The sequence below is a fragment of the Calidris pugnax genome, unplaced genomic scaffold, assembly GCF_001431845.1.
Source record: "Calidris pugnax isolate Ruff unplaced genomic scaffold, ASM143184v1 scaffold56, whole genome shotgun sequence".
In the NCBI taxonomy this organism is placed as follows: Eukaryota; Metazoa; Chordata; class Aves; order Charadriiformes; family Scolopacidae; genus Calidris; species Calidris pugnax.
Window position 1 is genome coordinate 10,224,514 of NW_015090839.1, and position 22,153 is coordinate 10,246,666.

A 22,153-nucleotide genomic window follows, 5' to 3' on the forward strand; every position below is an offset into this window, starting at 1 on the left:
TGGCTGGTTACAGACCACACTTCACCAGTACACACTGAGGAGGAAAACCTGTGTTTTCCTGAAGCTCAAAATGTGCCAGGATGTTGGGATCAGAGTATTGTATGTTTTCAGATAATAACTTCTGAAATTATATTCCAGATCTCCTTAGTCCTGGAGCTGAGTCTGATGTGGTCATGGAAGAAGGGAGTGATGACAATGACAGTGAAAGAAACAGTGGCTTTATAGATGACATGGAAGAATCTATGGCTCATGATTCTGAGATGTCAATGACGGGATGCCATAGTGACAATGGGGACATGCAGGATGCTGATCCAGATCATGATGAGTCTAACAGGATGATCAGGTGAGCTGGGGAGCGTACCTTTCATCTTCTTTTGTTTTATTTGGAAGTATCATGCTTGGGGCTTAAGGGGGAATCTACGTGGACCCTATTCTCACTCCTTGAGAATGGTGACAGCTAGTCATATGTGGTGGCTCTGAAATTTCAGTGAGATTGCTTCACTGAATAGATGCATTAGGAATTTAAGAGAAACCTTAAAATTATTGTCAAGTTGAAGTAGCAACTGAAAACTGATGCAAAAGTAACTGTTACAGGTCTACTCTCTTGTGAAAATTACGTTATAATACTTTATTTGTGCATGAACAATAAAGAACAATTTATTTTCACAAGCTTTTTTTTGACTAAAAGTGCAATACCTGGTCATTAAAAAAAAAAAAAAAAGAAAAAAAAAAAATCTTGTAAGTGGTTGTGGTATAATTGGCTCTAGATTAATTGTTCGCATTTTTTGATACCTTTAGATAGAAGGAAAGTTTGACAAACTTGAAGTAGTAGTCTCAAGTAAGTTACAAAATATATTGGTGGTTTGAAATGACTAATCAGGAAGGAAAATGGGAATTAAGTTGTGCAACTTACCTTAGAAATGTCTGAAGAGAAGAAATCATTATTCACGTATTGGAAATGAACACACAAGTAGGGAAAAAAGTAGGGCTTATTCATTGTCAGGGAAAGTAAAATGAATTCAGATCCTTTCAGCTGTAATTTTCTTGATGCAAGAACCTTGAAGGATTATAGAATGTTTTTCTTTCACAGGTCCTAGCTTGACCTGCGGTTTCCTCTTTTATTTTGATTACTAGGAGTCAGTTTTGTTTACACGTTTCCCCTTAGCTCTCGGTTACTAACATACACCTGTTGCACCAATAGAAAGCAATACATTTCAAAAACAATACGCAGTTTTACCTCCTGCAGCAATGAACTGTTTTTGCTACTGTCATATTCATCTGCAGTGACACTGTTATCTAGACACCTTGTATCATTTGAATATAAGCCTGTGCTTATATCATGAAGTTAGTGTCAAATAACATTTTGAATGCCCACGTTACATTAGATAGACAGTTCTGCGGGTTTTTAAACTACAAATACCCAATTACAACTAATAAAAACATTGATAACCAAGGTACATGTTTTACTTAGTTGAGGGGCACCCCTATATTTCCAGTAATCCTGTTGTAATGAATACAATAATACACTCGTAAGAGCAGTCTCCATGTCCATGAATTATTTTTAAATGATCTATTAAAAGCAAATAAAAAAGTTAATATCTTGTCAGTACAGTCAAGAATAGTTATATAGAGACTGTAGCTCACGATCATTTTTAGGAAAAAAAGAAGTGTTAACTGTATGTTATAGTCTTAATGAAACTTTAACACAGCACACGTTTTGCATTTTGATTGGAAACTGCTTTATTTCCAGGATGCATTACAGTGAAGCAGGGCCATCTGCAGACACCCACAGTCAGAACAATTGTGGAAATTTAAGATACTATTATTTTCTTGGGCCATTTCTGCCCTTTTTTGTTGGAGTTGTTGCACCAATAGGCTTGCCAGCAGGGCAGAATGCATGAGTCTCTGTGCCGCGTTTTCATGTACAGCACAGCATCTCCAAGTAAATTTCTGCCAGAAATAACTAAGCATTTATGTTTAGGATTGAGCAGATTCTGAGTTCATATCCCATTATGCAGAATCTGCTCTAGGAATGGTTAACTCCAACAGCAAGGAAAGTGGGAAGATGGGCTTGGCTTCTTAAACCTCTCCAACTGGATATTCCAGGTTTTATCTGATGGTGCTGTCAGGCACCCTGTCAAGCTCCCGTGCGCTCCCGACTCACTGTGTGTCAGGAGAGTTGTGGAGAGTTCCAGTACGCGTACCCCAGGGTGCAGGGCAATGGCATGTTGCTGTAGGCCTTTGATGATAAAATGTGTTAGCATAAACCTCGTTCCCTGAGAGGGTCCAGCAGACTCTCTGCTGCGGCCTGCCAGGGTACGCACAGCTGGGCAGCTGGCACATATCTTACCCTGTAAACCTTTATAGCTCCACTGTGTGTTTGAACCCCAGAAAGACCACAGGACGGTAATCTGATGGGCAGTGTTTACTTAGGTCATGAGAGCTTCAAGATCAAGTGCTGATCTGAATCATGCATAGCACAGGCTTGAGTTATGGCTTCCACACCCTAATTGAGGCCTTAGTCGTTTGCCCATCTCCTTAGCTCATCTTTAGGAATATTTTTGGGAGAATGCGTGTGTGTGTGTGTAAGCCTTCAGAAGGTTTCTGATATTCTCTTGGTGTAGCATTACAATTTTTTGTCTTTGTAATCTCAAAATACTTGGAACGACCAAACAAAGTAGTGTCCGGGTCTGATAGTGATGGTAAATACAAATGTGGATATTAGATATATATTCTGATTTAAAAGATTTTTTTTCTTTTTGTCCAAAGTTGTCTTCTTTTTAAAAGCCTTTATTGATTTATTCTTAAGCCCTTCAACCAGCAACAATATTCCATTAATGAGAGTGGTACAATCTGTGAAGCACACAAAAAGGAGAAGTAGCACAGTAATGAAGGAGGGTTGGATGGTTCACTATACAAGCAAGGACACACTGGTAAGAAATGTAAAGGAAGACCTTGTTAGGTCTTACTGTACATACTATATGATAGTACAGAATTAAATCCTAACAATACTTTGAGAATTAACAGTCATGCATGTAAGGCATTTTTTTGCAATATCTGTGATTCCTAAAGTCCTGACTTATGTCATAACTGAGGACTGGCACTGCTGGTAAGGAACAGGAGACAACTGAAACACACAAAAAATACCTGAATGTGTCAGTTGCATTATCATAGGCAGCCAAATGTGAAGACATTCTGAAGGAAGTAAAAAATAATATTAGCACCTTAGGGGGTCTGGAGAGTAGCTTTACCTTCCAGCTGTGGTCTTCTAGATATCTTACTGATAGGTGAATTGAGAGTTTTGTAAAATAGATTTAGTGTAGAAAAAAGTTATTTTCATTCCGACCTGCTAGAACAGGAATAACGACTTCAGTATGTGACCCTCTAAAGTGAGCTGGAGTGTTATAACTGATATGAAAAGAAAGTTTTATTGTTTTAGCAACACACCTGTAGCAAATTGTGCTGAATGTAATGCAGACATCAAAAGGACATTTTAAATTTCTAAAATATGAACAGTTTCAACAGAGCTACCGAAACAACAGAGGGTGGCCCTATAAATCCTAAATTTAAATATAAAGTCCTCGTAAAAATAATGTAATAGCAAATGAATCCTTACCGTTCACAATTCATCTTTTCAAACTTAATGAAACATTTTGGAAGCGATGCTTTTGAGAAATGTACATTTCATTAATTTACTTGAAAAATGCTAGAAGGATTTTCCCCTTGTTTTTCACTGCAGAGGAAACGACACTACTGGAGACTGGACAGCAAATGCATCACACTTTTTCAAAATGATACTGGAAGCAAATATTACAAAGTAAGGAATATTTTTCAATCTCTTTTTGTACCAGCAGAATAGGGTGACTGAATTGCTGGATTTAATTGCTAAAAGTACACCAGTAGTATAACTTAGATGATCTGTGTTTGTTTTCATTATTTAAATTGCATATTTGTGTTTTGCCTTTCACAAACAAGTCTCAGATCAGAAAGATGTCAGCTAACAAGGACTGGTAAAATACATGTTGTGGAAATTGAAGGTTTTTATATAGGGGCGATTCAGTACCGGTGACAAATTCTGGCAGGAAACTCTTCTGACGTTGTTATTCATAATGCAGAGTCTTTCCAAACAATTAGGTATTGTAGATGTTATTTTAATTCTTGGACCTTATGCTGTGTTTTTGATTGTAAAATATTATTTTAATGCTCATATCAGTTTTCCTGAGGCAGTTAAACTCCTTAGGTATTACTGCAATAAGTTTTCATATTGGATATTATTTTATTCATGTGGCTTCCTGTCAGGGAAGTCTGTTACTATAACGTGCCATAAGTGTTATTCAAGATGAAACAATCAAGTTTATACCTGTGTAAAAGGTGGATTTAGAATCCTCATGTTGAATAGATTTATTCTGCAAATAATTTATTTCAAATACATTTTATTAAATAAGGAGTCAACAGGGTTTATTTTTCTAGTGAATTTCTGTTGATATATGGAGCGTGCTGTTCTTGTCTGATGACACCTCACTCCTCTCTTTGATAAGTTTAATTAAATAAGTGAAGTTCTACTTCGTCTTTGAAAGAAACATTTAGTGTTTTACCGTCAACAAACTTTATGTCTTGGAGTTTCAGGTTACAAGAGCCTTTTTTGTACAAGAAGCATCTGATTAAAGGCAACAGCTAAACCGTGAATTAGTTAAAATTCATGCTTTAGCTTTCTGTGTAAAGATTATCAACCTATAAAATTGTAATTTTTTTTCATTTTAGGAGATTCCATTGTCTGAAATTTTGTCTCTGGAACCTGCAAAAACTTTCACTTTACTGCCTCAAGGAGCCAATCCTCATTGTTTTGAAATAAGCACAGCAAATATAGTCTATTATGTTGGAGAAAACATAGAAATCCTCTCAAGTGTTCCACTGAATAACAATGTTATCACCAGTGGTATTGGCATCGACGTGGCACGAATGTGGGAGATGGCAATACAGCACGCCCTGATGCCCGTCATCCCTAAAGGGGCATCAACTGGCTCAGGCCCCAGCCTGCACAGTAAGTTTATTCATTTCCATTCCATTTCAGATAAGTAGAGTCATATCACAACCTTCTGCACGCGTTGAAAGGAAGTATTGCACAGCTAGTAAAGGCTGTTCTGTCATGGCTTATCATCCATCCGCATGTTATTTTAAAAGCCGCGGTTTCTGATCCATGTTTTTCGAGTTTACGCTAGGAAATCTGTATTAATATACAAGATGCAGATTTGTGAGTGAGCAAATAGTTCTTCTATTTGTAAGGCATCTCATCCACGTTTGTGTTGCTGACACGAGTAATGGCCTCCTTGTGCAGAGGCATGAAGTATTCTGAGCTCCAGTTGGGAATTGATAGATTTTTCCCATCATGACTGTATTTTACATTTCTAGCTGTCTGCAGGAGGAGCTCTTCACTCTTTAGGTCACTGCAGTGTAGGTGATACACTCCCTTTCATCACATTTGGCTGTACAACGGCAGCAAATATTGTCCCATGCTGAGATGAAGTGAGATCAACTGTGAAGAACAGCTGTTCTAAGCACAACAAGACATGAATGTTACCCAGAACCAAAAGGATATATCTTTACCTCCAATTTACATACCTTTGGGTAATTCTCTAGCAAAGATGACAGTTTATCTAAACCAAACATGAAATTAATTTAAATCTAGCTCAGGTACTGATAACTGATAAGTAGCACAGAGCAAACAATTCCCCACTAGTAGGCATGTGCTGCTGTGATTGCTCCGTTACTTATACTCGACCTCGTTAATGTAAAGCCAATTTGTGTATGTCTACACGATTTGAGTTAGACCTTTTGTTGTAATATACACCCACTTTAGCGCTTGACATCTGGATGCTATTAATGCAGCACGAAATGCTAATAAGACCACAAGCCCTTCAGAAAACAAGTGATACAACAGGCTGTGGCATTACATCTCCGGGCACGACAGCTCACATATCAGATTAGATCAGCTCTATCCTTTGCTTTCTTGACTGGGTTCCTGCATAAAATATTGTGAAATTCTGGATGTCATTTCAGTCAGGCTAGTTGCTGGGTGCCCCTGGTTTGAGCCCAGCATAGCTAAACAAATCACCGAAAATGCTGGACTTGGAATGACAGCCGTCCTCTCTCTTGGGAAGTTCGGAAATTTTCTTTACAAGTTAGTAGTTATCTTTGGGGTTTTAAGCGAAAATTAAGGTCAGCTGAGACCTTTAGAACAAATTCCTGTGAGGACTGAGGATGACAGCAACCTTATGTCTTCTGCTCAAAATCTTTGTCCATGCCTTTTTTCACATAAACACAAAGCAGCACATACATTTGAAAACAAATTGGCGATGATAAAAAGCCTTTATGTAACTGAAACATTCCATTCCAAAACTAGTCTATTCCTAAGGAAAGGACGAGGGAGTAGGTCACACTGGGCAGAAGTTACTCGTGCTACTTATGCAACTAGGAAAGGTGCTGATGGGCAGTAGTGAGTGTCTTCAGAGTGTAATACAGGCTTTATAGTAGAGAACACTGGTTCTGATGAGGCTGAAATCCATACTAAGAAATTCTGGGCAGAGGTGGGAGACAGAAGTGGCAGTGCTCCAAATAACCATTCTTTCCTACCGAAAATGACGTCTTTGTGTGACACGCTTAGCAGTAGGCATATTCGCAAGTTTTATCTCAATAGATTTACAGTTCAAAATGCTTATGGTAACATCCTAAGATCTGAATTTGTAGAGGTTGTTGATGTTTGTTGTATAAAAGCACAAGTACCAGTTTTTATTTCCATTATGTGTTTTAATAATGTTCTTTTAAGCCAGTTGAAATGTGTATTACTTTTAACAGTACACATATGAATTTCAATGTGTATTGATGCAAATAGCATCAAATCCACTGAATAAAACCAGTTTACCCTAGTTGCAGTTATTTGCATGAGCTGTAAAACCCTAAAAAAGAATGCACAGAAAGCAATAATAAACTTAAAAATTAGAATTATGGGATTCCTCTATTAAAAATTAAAATGAAATCTATAATTCTTTACTATACTCTGCAAAGCTTGTTCAGGTCACATAATTGTGGGCTGGTTTTAATTTTATATTGGCTGTTAGATGAACAAGCTGACCTAATTGGTTCAATTTCTAGAGCTGTCAGTAGATATTGATGTAATGTAAATGTCATTTCCTATTACGACATGTTTGAACTAAAAGCACAGCAATCTTAAAGTATATTTTACTTTCTTCCCCAGGGGATATATCCATCAGTATTTCTGTGTCAAACTGCCAAGTTCAAGAAAATGTGGTGAGTGTTCTCTGGATGCTGGTGCTAGACGTGCTATGATTAAGCTTGCGAAGTCATTGATCTATTTTGCAAAGAGGACTGTTTGAGAGGAGTTCCCATCAGCCATTTTTCACTTACTTTGTAGAAATTAACAAACAATTAGCTTTTCTAACTTCTGAGAAAAATCATCTTCATGGCACCTTGTCTTGAAACTCAAGAATTACATATGGGTAATTTCTTTTAATACAGAATCTAACTGTGTATCCTTGCGGGATGTTGATTAACAAAAGGAAAAGAGAGCTGTAGGAGTTATTAGTTCATGGGATTTCTGTCAGCTGAACTTTGTAAAGCTAATCACAATCCTTGATAAATACACTGTTTCCTGTTGTCACCGAGAGATCAGGTATTCTCTGTTGTACAAAGATGAAGCTCTATCTGAAGGAGCAGTTACACATGTTTTTGCACATACCTAAAGAATTCTGGGTTTCTTTCACCTAGGACTGTTAGACACAGGACACGCGGTCAAGGTGAACAGTCACATTGCTGATTTTTGTGTCAGGGGCAGAGGAAATAAAGAGGGCTGCCTGCAGCCTTATACAGTTTAGGGGCAGCTCTGGTGCTTGCCAGAAAAATACTAGGGAAGGATGTGTCCATTTGTTTCCTAAGCAAAAGCAAGACAGCCTTTATTATCAACTCCTCGGCGTTCTTTTACTCTTCATTGTATTTGCTGCTTGGTTAAATATCAGGAAAATGAAACAGAGCTCCAGGATTTGAGGTTTGTTTGAGTCTTGCAAATGAATCTGCTAACAGCTTGTGCTTTAGCCTCTCTTTAGGCACTAAGAAATAGTGAGATGTGATACTCCCTCTCTGGCACGGATGGAATATTTTACTCCTCTCAGTGGACAAACACAAATAGCCAAAGCCCAGAACTGCTGATTTTTCACAAAGGTTTCTATAAACTAAGAAACCACTTGCATTTCCGTGACTGACGTGAGCTGACATAGGAACTTTTGCAAGAACATTTTAAATTCGTAATTTCTCCCTTTTCATTAAAACCGGCAGCAATTCCTAGATCTGAGATTTGGGGCTCTGGGTAGAATGTTGCTAACAGGACCTTCTTTTATTTCCATACCTACTTTCATTTTCAAATTTCACAGTGTAATATTGTGCCCTGGGGGCTACTTGCCTGGAAGGTGGCAGCAGCTGAAACCTACTGAAGATGCAGCAGCTTTTAAAACAATTGCAGTTAATGTGGTTTTTAAGAAAACGTGCATGAATGTTTTGGGCAGACAATATATTTGAAATATACTATAGTAAATGTGTGCTACTTCCCATTAGAAAAAGCAAACGAAATCCAAATGTTGTTTCCGTATCTCGAGGCTTAATATTTGTTATGTTTATTATGTAAACAGGATATTAGCACTGTATACCAAATCTTCCCAGATGAGGTGTTGGGATCAGGACAATTTGGAATTGTATATGGAGGTAAGGCTTTGGTGTGCTGTACGCTTATGCTTAAGATAGAAAATGTCTTGAATGGTGAATGTGTTTGGACTCTGAAGTGTTTTGTTACAGAAATTAGTTGCCCATTGTTTTATATAAGCAGTATTCATTAAGCAATACAACTGCTTTTTGTTGACAAAGTCATTTTGTAATTTGAAGTTTTCTATCCAGTAGTGGGTCAGTGTATATTAATAGCTTCATATTCTCTCTAAGTTCTGGTAAAGAAAACCCTGAAGTGCAGAAAACCGTTCTTTCTGATAACTATAATTGAAGAAGAAAAAATGGTATACTTTCTTCTTCCTGCTGTTTTTCTTGGCATGTTTTTGTGCGCTTTTTTCCTTTGTTTTTCAGTAGTTTGTTAGAATTGTTTCTTTGGTTTTTATTTTATTAATAATTTTTCCTCTTCTCCCTCCTTTTTTCAGCAGTTTTTGGGGGTGTATTTGGGTACAGCTGTTGTTTGAGACAGTGTGAAGTGAGAACTAACTACAAATTTCTCACTGAAGTATCTCTGTGAGTCTGATAAACCTGGGACATGCACTCACATGCCTAAAGGCAGTCACCTATTTCATTATTTGCTAGTCTGGAACTGCTATCGAAGGACTTGAGCCTACAACCTGCTGATTGCAGACAGTACATCTTCAGTATATGAACAAGCACACACACACTTATATATATGCTTGCATCCATATTCTTGAAATGCAGAGATTAATTTCTCATGTGTATGTTTCTTACATGTTTAAAGAGCTTTGTCAGATGATAATGAGAAAAGTTCTCTTGTCAAAGTGTAGGAAGAAGGAAAGCAACAGAAAACTTTTAATGACTTCTGTGACTTTGCTTGCAGGCCTGCTCTGAGGATTACTTGGTTGTGGTTTTCAGAATTATTCATGTTAATTGATAGAGGCCTTTTGTTTTATTAATGCAGGAAAACATCGTAAAACGGGAAGAGATGTTGCCATTAAAATAATTGACAAACTAAGGTTTCCAACTAAACAGGAAAGTCAACTTCGTAATGAAGTTGCAATTTTACAGGTATTTTCCTATTCTTTTTGCCATATTAACTCCATTTATATGTTACTATAAATAACAGATAATAGGATAATTATTTTAATTGATAATCACTAGTATTTTTTTAAAAAATACTAGTATTTTTGCTGCTTAATCTGCATAAACAGCCAAGACCAAATGTGTTTGGATTGTAATGTTAGGAGTTACAGTTTCTGCAGTTTTAACCACGAGGCACAACAAAGAAAATGTATGCTTATTAAAATTATTTGAAGTTCATCTATTCTCCTATACTGTCCCTAGAAATTTCATACCTGTTGTCTACAGATTAGGCACACACATTATGAAAGAGTGAAATGTTGTCTGGTTTAGGCCGGTGCGAAGATTGGCTATATAGTGACAAAACCGTCTAATCATGTTGGGAAATCAATGTTATTCAAGTGCTGTATTTATCTTTAATAGAATCTTCATCATCCTGGAGTTGTAAATCTGGAGTGTATGTTTGAGACACCGGAAAGAGTGTTTGTTGTTATGGAAAAACTCCATGGAGACATGCTGGAGATGATCTTATCAAGTGAAAAGGGCAGGTTGCCAGAGAGAATAACAAAGTTTTTAATTACTCAGGTAAGAAATTAATTATAGACCTAGAAGGAGATTTGAGGTCAGTTATTATCACTGTTTCTTACGTTTTGCTTTTGGCATAATTTACCTGTCTGTTTTATGAAAGCCTGAATTGTAATATCAGAGATTGTACAGACAGCTTTGTCTATATTATCTGATAGGCAGTAAACCATTGAGACGACCTAGAAGTAGACACATTTGCAGCTGTCTGGGTGCTGGATGGAAGGGCCATCGAGCTGCAGTTTCTCGTAGAAAAGTTAAGCACAGGAAAGGGATGCAAAGCACTAACAGCAAACTGTTGAAGACCTGTGCAAGGAAATTTGAGCCTCTTGAACTGCCCGATACATAACCATTGCAGTTCATACTGTGCACTTTTGTGGATATTTTCTGTGCTGAGATTGGATCTTAGCACTGCCTCTGATTAAATTAGTTTGGTTTCCTGTATGAATTCTGTTAACAATGTGATCTGGGTTGGGATTTTTTTTGTTCTTCCTGTTGTCGTATTATCATATTGCTTCTGTGGCTGCCCGCAATACTGATTTAAACTTAGATACACAATTGAGTAGTGAACTGCCTCAGTCAGAGTAGTCTGTGTTTCAGTAGTCAGAAAAAAGGAGGAGCAGGAACAACTGTGTTATGGTGGAAGTTTATTATTCAGGGTAGACTGTAGTAGGTTCCCTAGTTTTCAGGCTTTCATGGGTGAAAGTGCCACCAGCTCCAGAACTTGGTTTCTTGCCTTCCCAGATTCATTCAGGCTCCTCGACACTCCCTGCTCTAATGCTTGGTGGGAAATTCTGCCAGCCCCTCATCGGACACAAGGAAAGGAGTTAAAGCCATAGGAATAGGACAAAAAGTTCTGTTGCACTCTGTTGCCATGTTCTTGTGTGTGGAATGAAATAAAAATACATACAAGCCTCCTTGTTCTTTCTCTCCTCAAGGAAATGTTTAAAATAGATCACTAATATTTCTGTGTTCTTTTTTTTTGAGTGCATTTAAATCTGGAAGGTCATTTTGGAAGCGTTCTTGCATCCAAAGTTTTCACAAAAAAACCCCACCAAAAGTCCCCAGGTACTTAGGGCCCAGTTTTTGAAAAAAATGTTTAGAATATGAAGTCTTTGGAGAGGGAAAAATCATATTTCATACAGTAAAACACCAAGAAGACTTGAGGCACAGCAAATAATAGCTGACATTTTTGCTCCCTACCTCCTCCCCGCCCCACATTGTAGACATTGTTGTAAAAGGTACATTCTTGTTGGATTGTTTCTCTCTACACCAGTCCTTGATGCTCTGATCACTGATACTGTCTGAACAATAAAGTTAAAAAAAAATACAACATTCAAAACTTAATTTCTTTCTGATTTCTTTCTTCACAGATCCTTGTTGCTTTAAGACATCTTCATTTCAAAAATATTGTTCATTGTGACCTCAAACCAGAAAATGTGCTACTGGCATCAGCTGATCCTTTCCCACAGGCAAGTAGAAAATGCCCTTTCTTAGATAAATTGTTCAAATTAGTAACTGTTAGCAATCATTATTTTATGAACAAACAAAAAAGTGACTAGTGACCTCTCTGTATCTCCTCCAGGAACTACACAGAAATTTTAGATACGAAAAAATGGATCACTTAATCAAAAAACTTTTGAAAGAAAACGTGTTTGAAAATCTTTGCCTTTTGTCATTTGCCTAAAATATTCAAGTAGAGTCTTAAGCGTGACATAGATGCTTGTGTGCTTATTTCTAATTTGCTTACTGGTAAAGCACAAATTACTCATCTGATTTGGTTCAGATAAGTGACAATTTGCAAACAATCACTGGAAATACAGCTATTTTTCTGAAAGCTAGGGTAGAGCTCATTCAAGATCTTCTTTAATTTTATGCATTTAAATTCCAGGTAGATTGCAGATTGTTTAAATATACTTTATGGGTCATTGTTGTATTTCTCATTAAAAGGCATTTTGTATCAGCTCCTGTTACCCTTGGTCTGTGGAGTTCAACTATAATCTCTTTCAACTGCCTATATTCAAAAAGAGCACTGTTGGTAATTTCTAAATAATACCAAATATCAGTAATTGAAAGGAAGGAGGCATGTTTTAAGTGAGACTTTTTAAGCAGCTAAATCTGTCCCTCTGAAGAAATCAGACAAGGAAGTTTGCAGAGAGACAGAGTGTAACTAGGTCCACAATAAAACGAAAGTGGAAGTTCAAGAACTAAATTTTGTTAACTCGCTTAATTTAGGAAAAAAGCTAGAGGTAAAATATTTTTTTCTGTTTGCCATGTCTTTATGCTGTGAATGAGTTACTATTACTTTGTATTACTACTTTCACCAGGAGCCTGAGCTGTTAAGGCCCATCCACAACTGCGTTTTCTTGCATTCTAAAATGTCCTGCGTTTCTGGTTTTACCATGGTTTGTTCATGCAGTGAAGGAATAGAGGAGATGCAATGGACTGGTAGTCTGGTCTAACGTCTCGGTAGAATAAGGGTATTTATTCCTCTCAAAAAGGAGTTTAGCAAAAAGTATCCTTGAAGAAACAGTAGGAGATATATCTTGCAACTAAACCATGCTAAAAGTTCCTCAAGTATGTGTTTGATAATAAAAATGTCTGTCTCACTATAGCACTTTTCTTTAAACAGGTAAAACTTTGTGATTTTGGTTTTGCCCGAATCATTGGAGAGAAATCATTTAGACGTTCAGTTGTAGGAACACCAGCCTACCTTGCTCCAGAAGTGCTGAGAAACAAAGGCTACAACAGGTCTCTGGATATGTGGTCTGTGGGTGTCATCATTTATGTAAGCCTCAGTGGTACCTTTCCATTCAATGAAGACGAAGACATACATGACCAAATCCAGAATGCTGCTTTCATGTATCCACCTAATCCTTGGAAAGAAATTTCTCATGAAGGTAATATCTGTTTGTGGCTGGTTTTATGTAAATGCCAAAAAAAAAAGTAGTTGTATTTTGCTCTTTTTTCTTTTCCTCTGTATATACCAGTGGAAAAGGAAAAAGATTTGAAATTTCAAGGTACCATAATGTAAAGTCTCTGTTTTGTGCTATCAGCTGCTTTAGACATTTCCTGCAGAGCATGTATAGTCTGCATATGGCGTAATCCTATAGCGTGGGATCTCTCCAGGAGGTGTTGAAGGAGGCACGTAGCCACCTACAGATTGGGTTGCTGTCAAATCTGTGGGGAACCTCAGGTGCTGAAACTGGTGTGGCTTATATTTATTTCTGTACCTCTTCATTCAGCTCTAGTATCTCTGCAGTCTTTTTCTTATTCTACTTGTGCCAATACTTTAGTTTCATTCAGTAGGATGCTGTACCCTGATAGTCTTCCTGTGGAGAAGATAAAAAAGATACTGAACAATTCCAAGCAGATGAGGTTTCAAGAACAGTGTGAGAAAGTGTCATAGAATAGGGTTTCTGCAGGTGGGGGAAGGCCTGGAGACAACCAGTGAGACTTTTGAAACTAGGATTTTGGTCAACAATGTCAAAGATTTTTTATAGTAAAAGAATAATGTAAATAGTTCACTATGAACACCTTTAAAGAAGGTAAATCAATTATATTAAAGAAGTCTCTGAAAGTAACTATGTAGGGCGTTTAACAAAAATATCAGTTCTGGTTTCACCAACATTTCTTGTACTTAAAGATTTTCAGGCAGCTTGATTTTCTCTGGGGTTTTTTTTGAATCATTATGTCCTTAACCTTTTGCAAGATTGCTTCATAAGTCTTAAAGGAAACAACATAAACATCAGATTCTTACCTTTTTTCTGAACCATAGTATGTACCAAATTTAATTAAAATATTAGCATTTACGATTTCCATTATTTACAGTACAGTTTTTTGGATTTCAGGTGACATGTTTATCTTACATGTTAATGGTGCCTTAGAGAAGTGAGCCTACTGCTCTTTATAATATATATGATAGCTGTGAGAGATTGTCAGCTGAAAAATGCTTTGAGAGCATTGTCTGTTGTTTTATCTTGGTGGCAGATGAAGTTTGATGAGATCTGTTGGGGGGGAAAACAAAAAAAGCAGCTCTAAATCTGCACAATTACACACTGAAGTCCTCCTGAACCTCCACACACTTCTGATATGTAAGCTGACAGAATCTGTTGGCAGCAATGCTTTATCTGGCGCTAGAGATAAGCAAACAGCAATCAACACAGAAGAGGCTGCAAGAAATTGTCTCCCACAGGTTTCTACTGTGGTAGACAGAAGATCAATTTCTACATTCAGAGGTGAAGATTCAGTAGAGCACCTACAGAAAACTCACCTACTGGGGTGTTATCTCTCCTTTTATAGAATCACAGCCTTCATTAAGAGTTGATGGATATCAGGCTGCAAGCATGCAGAATGGTGGGAAAGAATACACTTAAACTACTAAATTTAAATCTGTTTATACATTCTGATTTTATTGTCTATTTTTAATTCCTAGCTGATGAGCCATTCTATTGTGCTAAACAAAAACCTGAAAACATCTGAACAGATCTATTGTCTTTAACACAGGGAGTTGGAGTCTGGATATCTGTCCAAGTATTACTTGGTAATGCTGATTTTTAGAGCTCAAAATTGAATTTAAACTCCAGATTAGCTAAGGGAGATAAAGGAACGGTTTTCTCATGCCAGCTACTCTGGTCCACACTCCTGTGCAGGTCAAAAAGGGTGCAGGTGCAGGGGCCCTGTAAACCTACTGGCACTGTCACGTTTATTTTACTAATGACTAGATAGAATGGTTAAAATGCATATCTGTACCCAGGGTCCTAACACATCTAATCTGGATTACAGTTCTAAACAGTGCTGTGATAATTGATGCTATCAATCACTGGAGCATTTGGGGGTGTAACAGAGATGATTATTTAAAGATTTTATGAAGTTGCTTACTCAACATTGCAAATAAAAATGATTTCATAGAAGCATAGAATGGTTCAGGTTGGAAGGGACCTTAAACATCATCTAGTTCCACCCACCCTGCCATGGGCAGGGACACTTCCCACTAGACAAGATTGCTTAAAGCCATTCACTGAATTGCTGTACGACAATTTGACCTTGATTCAGACTTCATTGGGGAATTTTGCTAGATATTCATACGCAGGCATCTACTTGCAGAATTATTTCCTATTTTATTGCTTTAAATTTCACATCTGTCAAACATAGAGTCTATTCACAACAGCATTACTGTTCATTTACAATTTTGACCTTCCAGTCAACCAAATCTGCATCATCTCAAAAGATTTGACTTGGCTACAGCTTACAAAAAATAAATACTGCAAAATAGAAAGACAAAACTCCCCGAAAGACCTTTTCCTTCTGCCTGTTAGTGTCTTTTACCTAGTGTGGCTTCACTGTGGTGGCTGTGCTTTTGAACTGCATGGTCCTAAAATGTGCCAAGTCAAACTTTAGATTATTCATGGTGTGTTTTGTTCTGTTGCAGAATTTTCATAAATCATTGTATTCACTTTTTTTTCATCAGCTACCAACAGAGCTATTACTACTAGCCCGGTGAGCTATGTGATATGCACACATAGGCACATCACATTACTTTGTATTATTAAATAATTTGGGAAGAAACAATGCAATTTCTTCTATGCATTAAATTTGATCATGATGTGCCTGTTACACTGCTTTTGAGTCAGAAATAAATACCACAGCTGCCTTCAAGCCAGTGTTTATATAGACTTGTTTCAGCATAATGTGAATAGAAACTCTGTTTCACACATTAATGACCAAGTCACATGAATGAGCATTAAGCAGAAGGAGGCCAAATGAATGTTATAGCTCAAAGATGCTTTCTACCTCAGTAAATGTTTAACTAGCTGTTTAAACTGAGGTCTTAGCTCTACTTACACGTTTGCTAGGATAGATTAGTGTTAGAAAACCTCTCTTGTAGAGGTGCGGCATATAATTGCCAAGGATTTCTTGAATCCATGGCCCTGAAAATAATAAGCTCTGCCAGCTGAAGATTATTTTCTGCCAAACCCCCCTGCATTTATACTACAGCATTTGTCAACAAAGATGTATTGACCAGCAATAGGGAAAGGGTTTATGTGGATGAAAAAATTAGACCACTAATCAACAGAGCTATACTCAGAGAGTCCAGGGCCTAGGAAGTCCTTAGTTTTGCATTAATGTCTGCAGCTAAAATTTTTACAAGTGATGGCTGTAAGAGTAGCTGATAGTATGGGTGTACTTTAAAAATTCTGGACTAAATATAAATTTATTGTTAAATTAGGACTGCTTTTCTTGCTATTCTTAAGGTGATTTATTTTTTTATAACTTCTATGAAAAGCTAAAGTCTGTATGGTGGGACTAAACGAATGGTAGGTTCGTAATAGGGTTTTCAGAAATTTCATAAGCTTTTGCATTAATGTATGGGTCACATCATAATGGAGTTAAAGCAGTTATTCCTATACTGTTAATATGATACTTAGAGTGAAAATTGTTGATGTCTTTACTGCAATTAATTATTTGCCATACTAATAAACTGCCATAAGCAGTTTAGAAACATGAACCTCCTGACTTCAGAGGTTCTTTCCAGTAAAATACAACTAAAGGGCAATCTTTCCCAAAATCAAGGGGACATACAGCTTTTTAAAGTTGCATTTGAATCTTTCCATTGGGGATTCTGCTGAATGATCACCTGTCTAAATGACCAGAAGTCATGCTACTAGAGTAGCTGGCTTAGTTTATCACCTTTAACAAAGTCTCCAGCTCCTGGAACTTGATAAGCCCTCAGCTGGCTACTTATGTTATCCTTAAATCACGGGAAGTGAACAGGGGCCCACAGAAGTGTTAAAAAAGCAGTACCATAATCCTCTCAGAACTTCCTTCCTTGGTGAAAACCTGCTGGATTCCAGTGGATAATGTGCAGGCCACAGGTCTTTCTTAGCATTCTACATTGATTGAATTACTGATTTTACAGAGGAATATTGTCAAACTTTATAAATGTCTGACAAGGATTACTTTAAAACCTAGTTTTAAAACAATAATCAGTCTCTAGTGAAAATTCATAAAATTTACTTTAAAACACAGTGTAGTTGCTACCCTTTTCCCCAAACTACTCTATCTTCCTAGACAGAAAATTTAATTTCCTAATAGTTGGTGCCCCAGTTTCAATCCTTGAACCACACTGAAGTTTTATGTCTAAGCTAAATGTTAATACCTTCCAAATTTTTATTTCCAATGTTCCTAAACAGTACAACTCAAAATGTAATCATCAAACTATTAACTATATGGGTATTTTTAATTCAGAAATTGAGTCAACATGAATGTTACAGTTTGGTTTTTTTTTTAAATTCAGAATTTTCTCATTAACAGACTATTCCAGATCCCTAAGGAAATCCTTTAATCCTTCAGTTCCATCACTCAGCCTGTCTGTACTGAGCTCCCTGGCTTCTGCTTTCCTTTACACAGCACTGTCCTTTTCTTGCCTTGCCAGCATGTATCACTTACATCTTGACTTCTGATACTGAGAACTCTTGTGTTTGAGAAGTCGCTTTTCTTGGATTACATGATTTCCTGGTAAAAAATAGCAAACATGTTTTTGCTGTTGAAACTCACGTTTGATCTCTTTCTTCACCTACATTTAGAAACTTTGTGTATTAAAGCAAATGGAATTGAATCAGATAGTTTGGGTCCTAAGTCTTCATAATAGTCACGTTGCATTTGTGCTTATTTATTGGTAGGAGGCAAGTGATATTCAAAACTTTCCTTGCAAAAAAAAACCTAGATAAAGAACTAAAAACAAACACCAGAAATTGTTACAGAGACAGCAATATTCCAGTGGTGAAACAAGCAGACTATCTGTGTAAACTATTGTGAAGAACAAATGTTTCCTTAACACTGACAAACTGAACCATTCTGTGAAGCTGCTTTTTCACTTTGTCTTAGTTTCCTTCTCTGTCTTTCTCTACGTACCTTCTGTTGTGATTCAGGAAAAGCATGTCTCCAAGCCTCTGGCAGTGCCTTCTTTGTCAGAAGTCCTGAGATATTTTTGTATCTCATTCCCACTATTGGTTTGATTTCCAAGATAATATTCGGCACCAGGAAGTCAGGGCTACTTTAGTGATAGTCTTTTATAGGCTTTGCTGTGTGCCTGCAATGAACACACAGAGGTAGATGATGTACTAGCAGGCAATTGTTTAGTAAAACAGTTGTAATCCCACTAGGAGGGGTTGCGTGGGTACCTTCAGGGACATCAGTATTGGCTGAAGTTTGTAAAAAGCTGGAGTAAGAAGGGGTAACTGTCCTCTTTTTACAACTGTCATGTCTGTCTCTCTGTTTGCATGTCCTAGTTCAAACAAATATATTTAAACTGACATTTTCCAATATTATTTCTTTTCAGCTATTGATCTCATAAATAATTTGTTGCAAGTGAAAATGAGAAAGCGCTACAGCGTGGACAAAACTTTAAGCCACCCGTGGTTACAGGTATTGCTACAAATTCCATGTTTTTTCCTATGCATTTAGGCTCTCAGTATATAACAAATTTTCATCTTTAAGCACGGTAGAATCTAAGCAAATCTACAAACCTGATGATGTTTTCAGATCCTGAGAACCTCATGCTCTGTCACCAATTTATCTATAGTTTCTCATTAATTTTTGAAGTATATATGAAAACCCTTAGAGTCATTTGACTTACATTATCTCATTGCCTGGACTCTACCTGACTCACTTCTTATTAAAGCTAATGAATCGGCTTTCACTTTACAGTCATCAGAAGAACTAGTGAAGTTGTATGCTTTCCAGGAAAGTACATTAGCCACCTTCAATTGAAATCTTCAGCTAAAAACTGAAATGTTAGGAACGTTTGAGATGCTAGCAGCCACTGTCCTCTGCTCCTCATACGGTAATGTTTTTTATCCTGGCAGCAGCCAAATCACTGCAAGTCAAAGACCTAAAAAAGTGTCAGAGCAGTGAGTGGCCAGGACCAGTCCCACCACGGCCAGTCAGGGAGCAGGGCAGACTGGGGGCAGCCCCAGGCCAGGGCATTCAGCCCCTCCTGGGGACGGGAACAGGCTGAGGCCAGGCTGGGACATCAGCCCTGGGATCTCCCAAGGGATCCACATTTCCACCTAGGAAAGATCATGACATAGACATGGCACAGATCAGATGCATAATCCACAATCCCAAAGAAATCTTTACCCAAACTGAAAACTGGCTCCTACTCCAGTGCCTTACAGTTGCAACTGTTTCTCAAAGTAGAGGGTATAGGAAGAAAAGGGCTGCAGCCTCCCACCCTGCATCCCGCTTTCCCCAGGGACGTTTCTCCTGGCCTTGATTTCTTCCTCCCAGATTTCCTATCACTCTCCAGTCTTTTCCTCCAAGACTGCTCCTCTCCCTGGCAACCATTTCAGAATGCATTCATCTGAGCCTTTGGGGAGCAGAGGTGATGTGGGCTAAGGTCTGTAGCAAGGATGCTGGCTGTCTCACATGATGGGACAGAGTCCTTCACCTCTCTATATCCAATTTTATTGCTTGTGGAATAGTGAGTGGAGGTGAACTAAGGTGAGGCAGGACAGCAGCAGCTCTAGCACCATGGAAGGGATAAGCCCTCTTTCCAGGAGAGCCCAGCCTTGTGGGCTAAGGAAAGGTAACAGTGGTGCAGGGCTGTGAGACGTAGAGATTTTGGAGAGGATGCCTGTGTAAGAAGAAGTGGGCCAGGATGTTAGATACTAAGGATGCTTTTACAGTGTGTGGGTTTCTGGTGCTGTGGCTAGGTGACCAGGGTTGTGTCTTAGGTTGAGACAAGATGAAGGAGAAAAAGAACACTGGATATAGGATTATGAGCCGAGGTTAGTCTTCGTGGGGCTAGGGTTGGCTTTATTGCTGCAGCTTCATGTATGCTTTGGGTGAGAATAAGAAAAAATATTAAACTTGAGATGTATTTTAGGCAAATCAGAGGCTGCAGAGCATGATGGCCTAAACAGCATGAGAACCAAACCAGTTTCCAGCCTTACTGTTGACAGTCAACAAGGAGTCCAAAATACCTTGATGTTTAGTCTCTTTCAGCACACCAGTAACTGCCTAAGTTTGGAAAAACAGATTATTTTTTTCTAGCCTAAGCTGAATGCATATACTGCACTGTTATCCTGACATGAAGCAAGTGCCTTGACTGTCTGATACAGATCACTAGGATGTACATAGATGATTTAAAGATGTTTCTTCTTCCTTATTCATCTTATGACTGCTGTGAGGAATTGTTTTAGCACCCATGCTTCATTTAGATATTATGGAAATGTGTAGACTATCCATACATTCTGCAAAACAACCCGTAACATCTCCATTCTATACTTACATCAGAGTTTAATAAAATTAATTTATCAAACAATCCTCTAGAGATGAAGCTTATCTCTACAGGCAGATTTCGTATTTATTAATTGTAAGATTTTTCCATTTCAGAGCAATAGGGATGCATGACCTTTAGATTGCCGAGTTAATAGCACTTTGCATATTATTGGTAGTAGACGGGAATGTCATTTGTTTTAGGAAATTTAAAACTAATACTGTTATTCTGTTTCAGGACTATCAAACCTGGTTAGATTTAAGGGAACTTGAATGTAAAATGGGGGAACGTTACATCACCCACGAAAGTGACGACTCCCGATGGGAACAGTATTCAGGAGAACATGGATTGCAGTATCCAGCACACCTTATCAGCCCAAGTGCTAACCATAATGAAAACACCAAGCTAGAAGAAACAGAAATGAAAGCCCTCAGTGAGCGTGTCAGCATCCTTTAAGTTGCATCCCCTATAATCTGTCAAAACACTGTGGAATTAATAAATACATACGGTCAGGTTTAACGTTTGCCTTGCAGAACTGCCATTATTTTCTGTCAGATGGGAACAAAGCTGTTATGCTGTTACACTGTTGATGTATCTGAGTTGCCAAGACAAATCAACAGAAACATTTTTGTGTGACCAACTGTGTTGTATTTACAAAAGTTCCCAGAAACACTAAACTTGTTATTGTGAATGATTCATGTTGTATTTAATGTATTAAAACCTGTCTCCACGGTGCCTTTGCAAACTAGTGTTTTTCTTACTTGAGCCTCATTTTGGTAAGAGAGAACTTTCCCATGAACATCTGGGGGGTTTTTTGTGCATCGTTAGCATTGTAATTGTAAGCAAACTCTTGAAGAGTAGTTATAACTGCTGTTCTGTGAACAACTTTTACCATTTGGATAAAAGCTTTATTTAGTGTCAAAAAAATAGAAAAAGCAAAAAATAATGAATTGCATAGCACTGTACATTTTCAAATCAGATAACCTGTGTGTATGTGTTTGTGTATATAGATACATGCAGACACACACACACTATAACTTGCTCTTAAGCCTAAATGCCTTAGTAATGTAAACTGCATGTCAGTTGTATTTCCCCTTTTCTTAAAATATTCTTCTCTAATATGAATATTCTCTAATATGTACATTCAGAAGCTAAATAACTTGTTGACTTTGTGTATGTTTTCAATAAAAGTCTTGTTAAAATAGATTCATTTGATTAGTCTTTTTGTTTAAAATATCACTAGAATGGCATCAGAAGTAGGCGGAGTAGATTAGTTAATCATTACGAAGCCCAAGGTAGGCAGAAAAATGCCAGCTAACCTGTGTACCTAGAAAACACACTTTTTAAAACCCTACTCGGATGATTTTATATCAGAAGTTCAGTTAGTTTTGAAAAGTACGGGGGAGCAGAGTCGAGTACACCGATTTTGCACTAGTGAAATTGGGAATTTATTTTTTAGAG

The 22,153-nt window shown here is 37.6% G+C and overlaps 1 protein-coding gene across 2 annotated transcripts in view; it reads left to right on the forward strand.

The window, feature by feature from the left end:
* Positions 1–21,896, forward strand: part of PRKD1 (protein kinase D1) — a 58,059-nt gene extending 36,163 nt beyond the window's left edge. Inside the window, exons 8-18 of one of the 2 annotated variants that reach the window (XM_014942026.1) lie at positions 2,810–2,933; positions 3,740–3,817; positions 4,762–5,041; positions 7,253–7,305; positions 8,697–8,769; positions 9,710–9,816; positions 10,252–10,413; positions 11,784–11,882; positions 13,043–13,310; positions 18,752–18,837; positions 20,930–21,896. In XM_014942026.1, coding sequence (XP_014797512.1) covers positions 2,810–2,933; positions 3,740–3,817; positions 4,762–5,041; positions 7,253–7,305; positions 8,697–8,769; positions 9,710–9,816; positions 10,252–10,413; positions 11,784–11,882; positions 13,043–13,310; positions 18,752–18,837; positions 20,930–21,148 — 1,549 coding nt within the window. In that variant the 3' untranslated portion in view covers positions 21,149–21,896. The remainder of the gene's footprint in view (positions 1–2,809; positions 2,934–3,739; positions 3,818–4,761; positions 5,042–7,252; positions 7,306–8,696; positions 8,770–9,709; positions 9,817–10,251; positions 10,414–11,783; positions 11,883–13,042; positions 13,311–18,751; positions 18,838–20,929) is intronic. The other variant, XM_014942027.1, reaches the window with a different exon arrangement.
* The last annotated feature ends 257 nt before the right edge of the window (positions 21,897–22,153 follow it).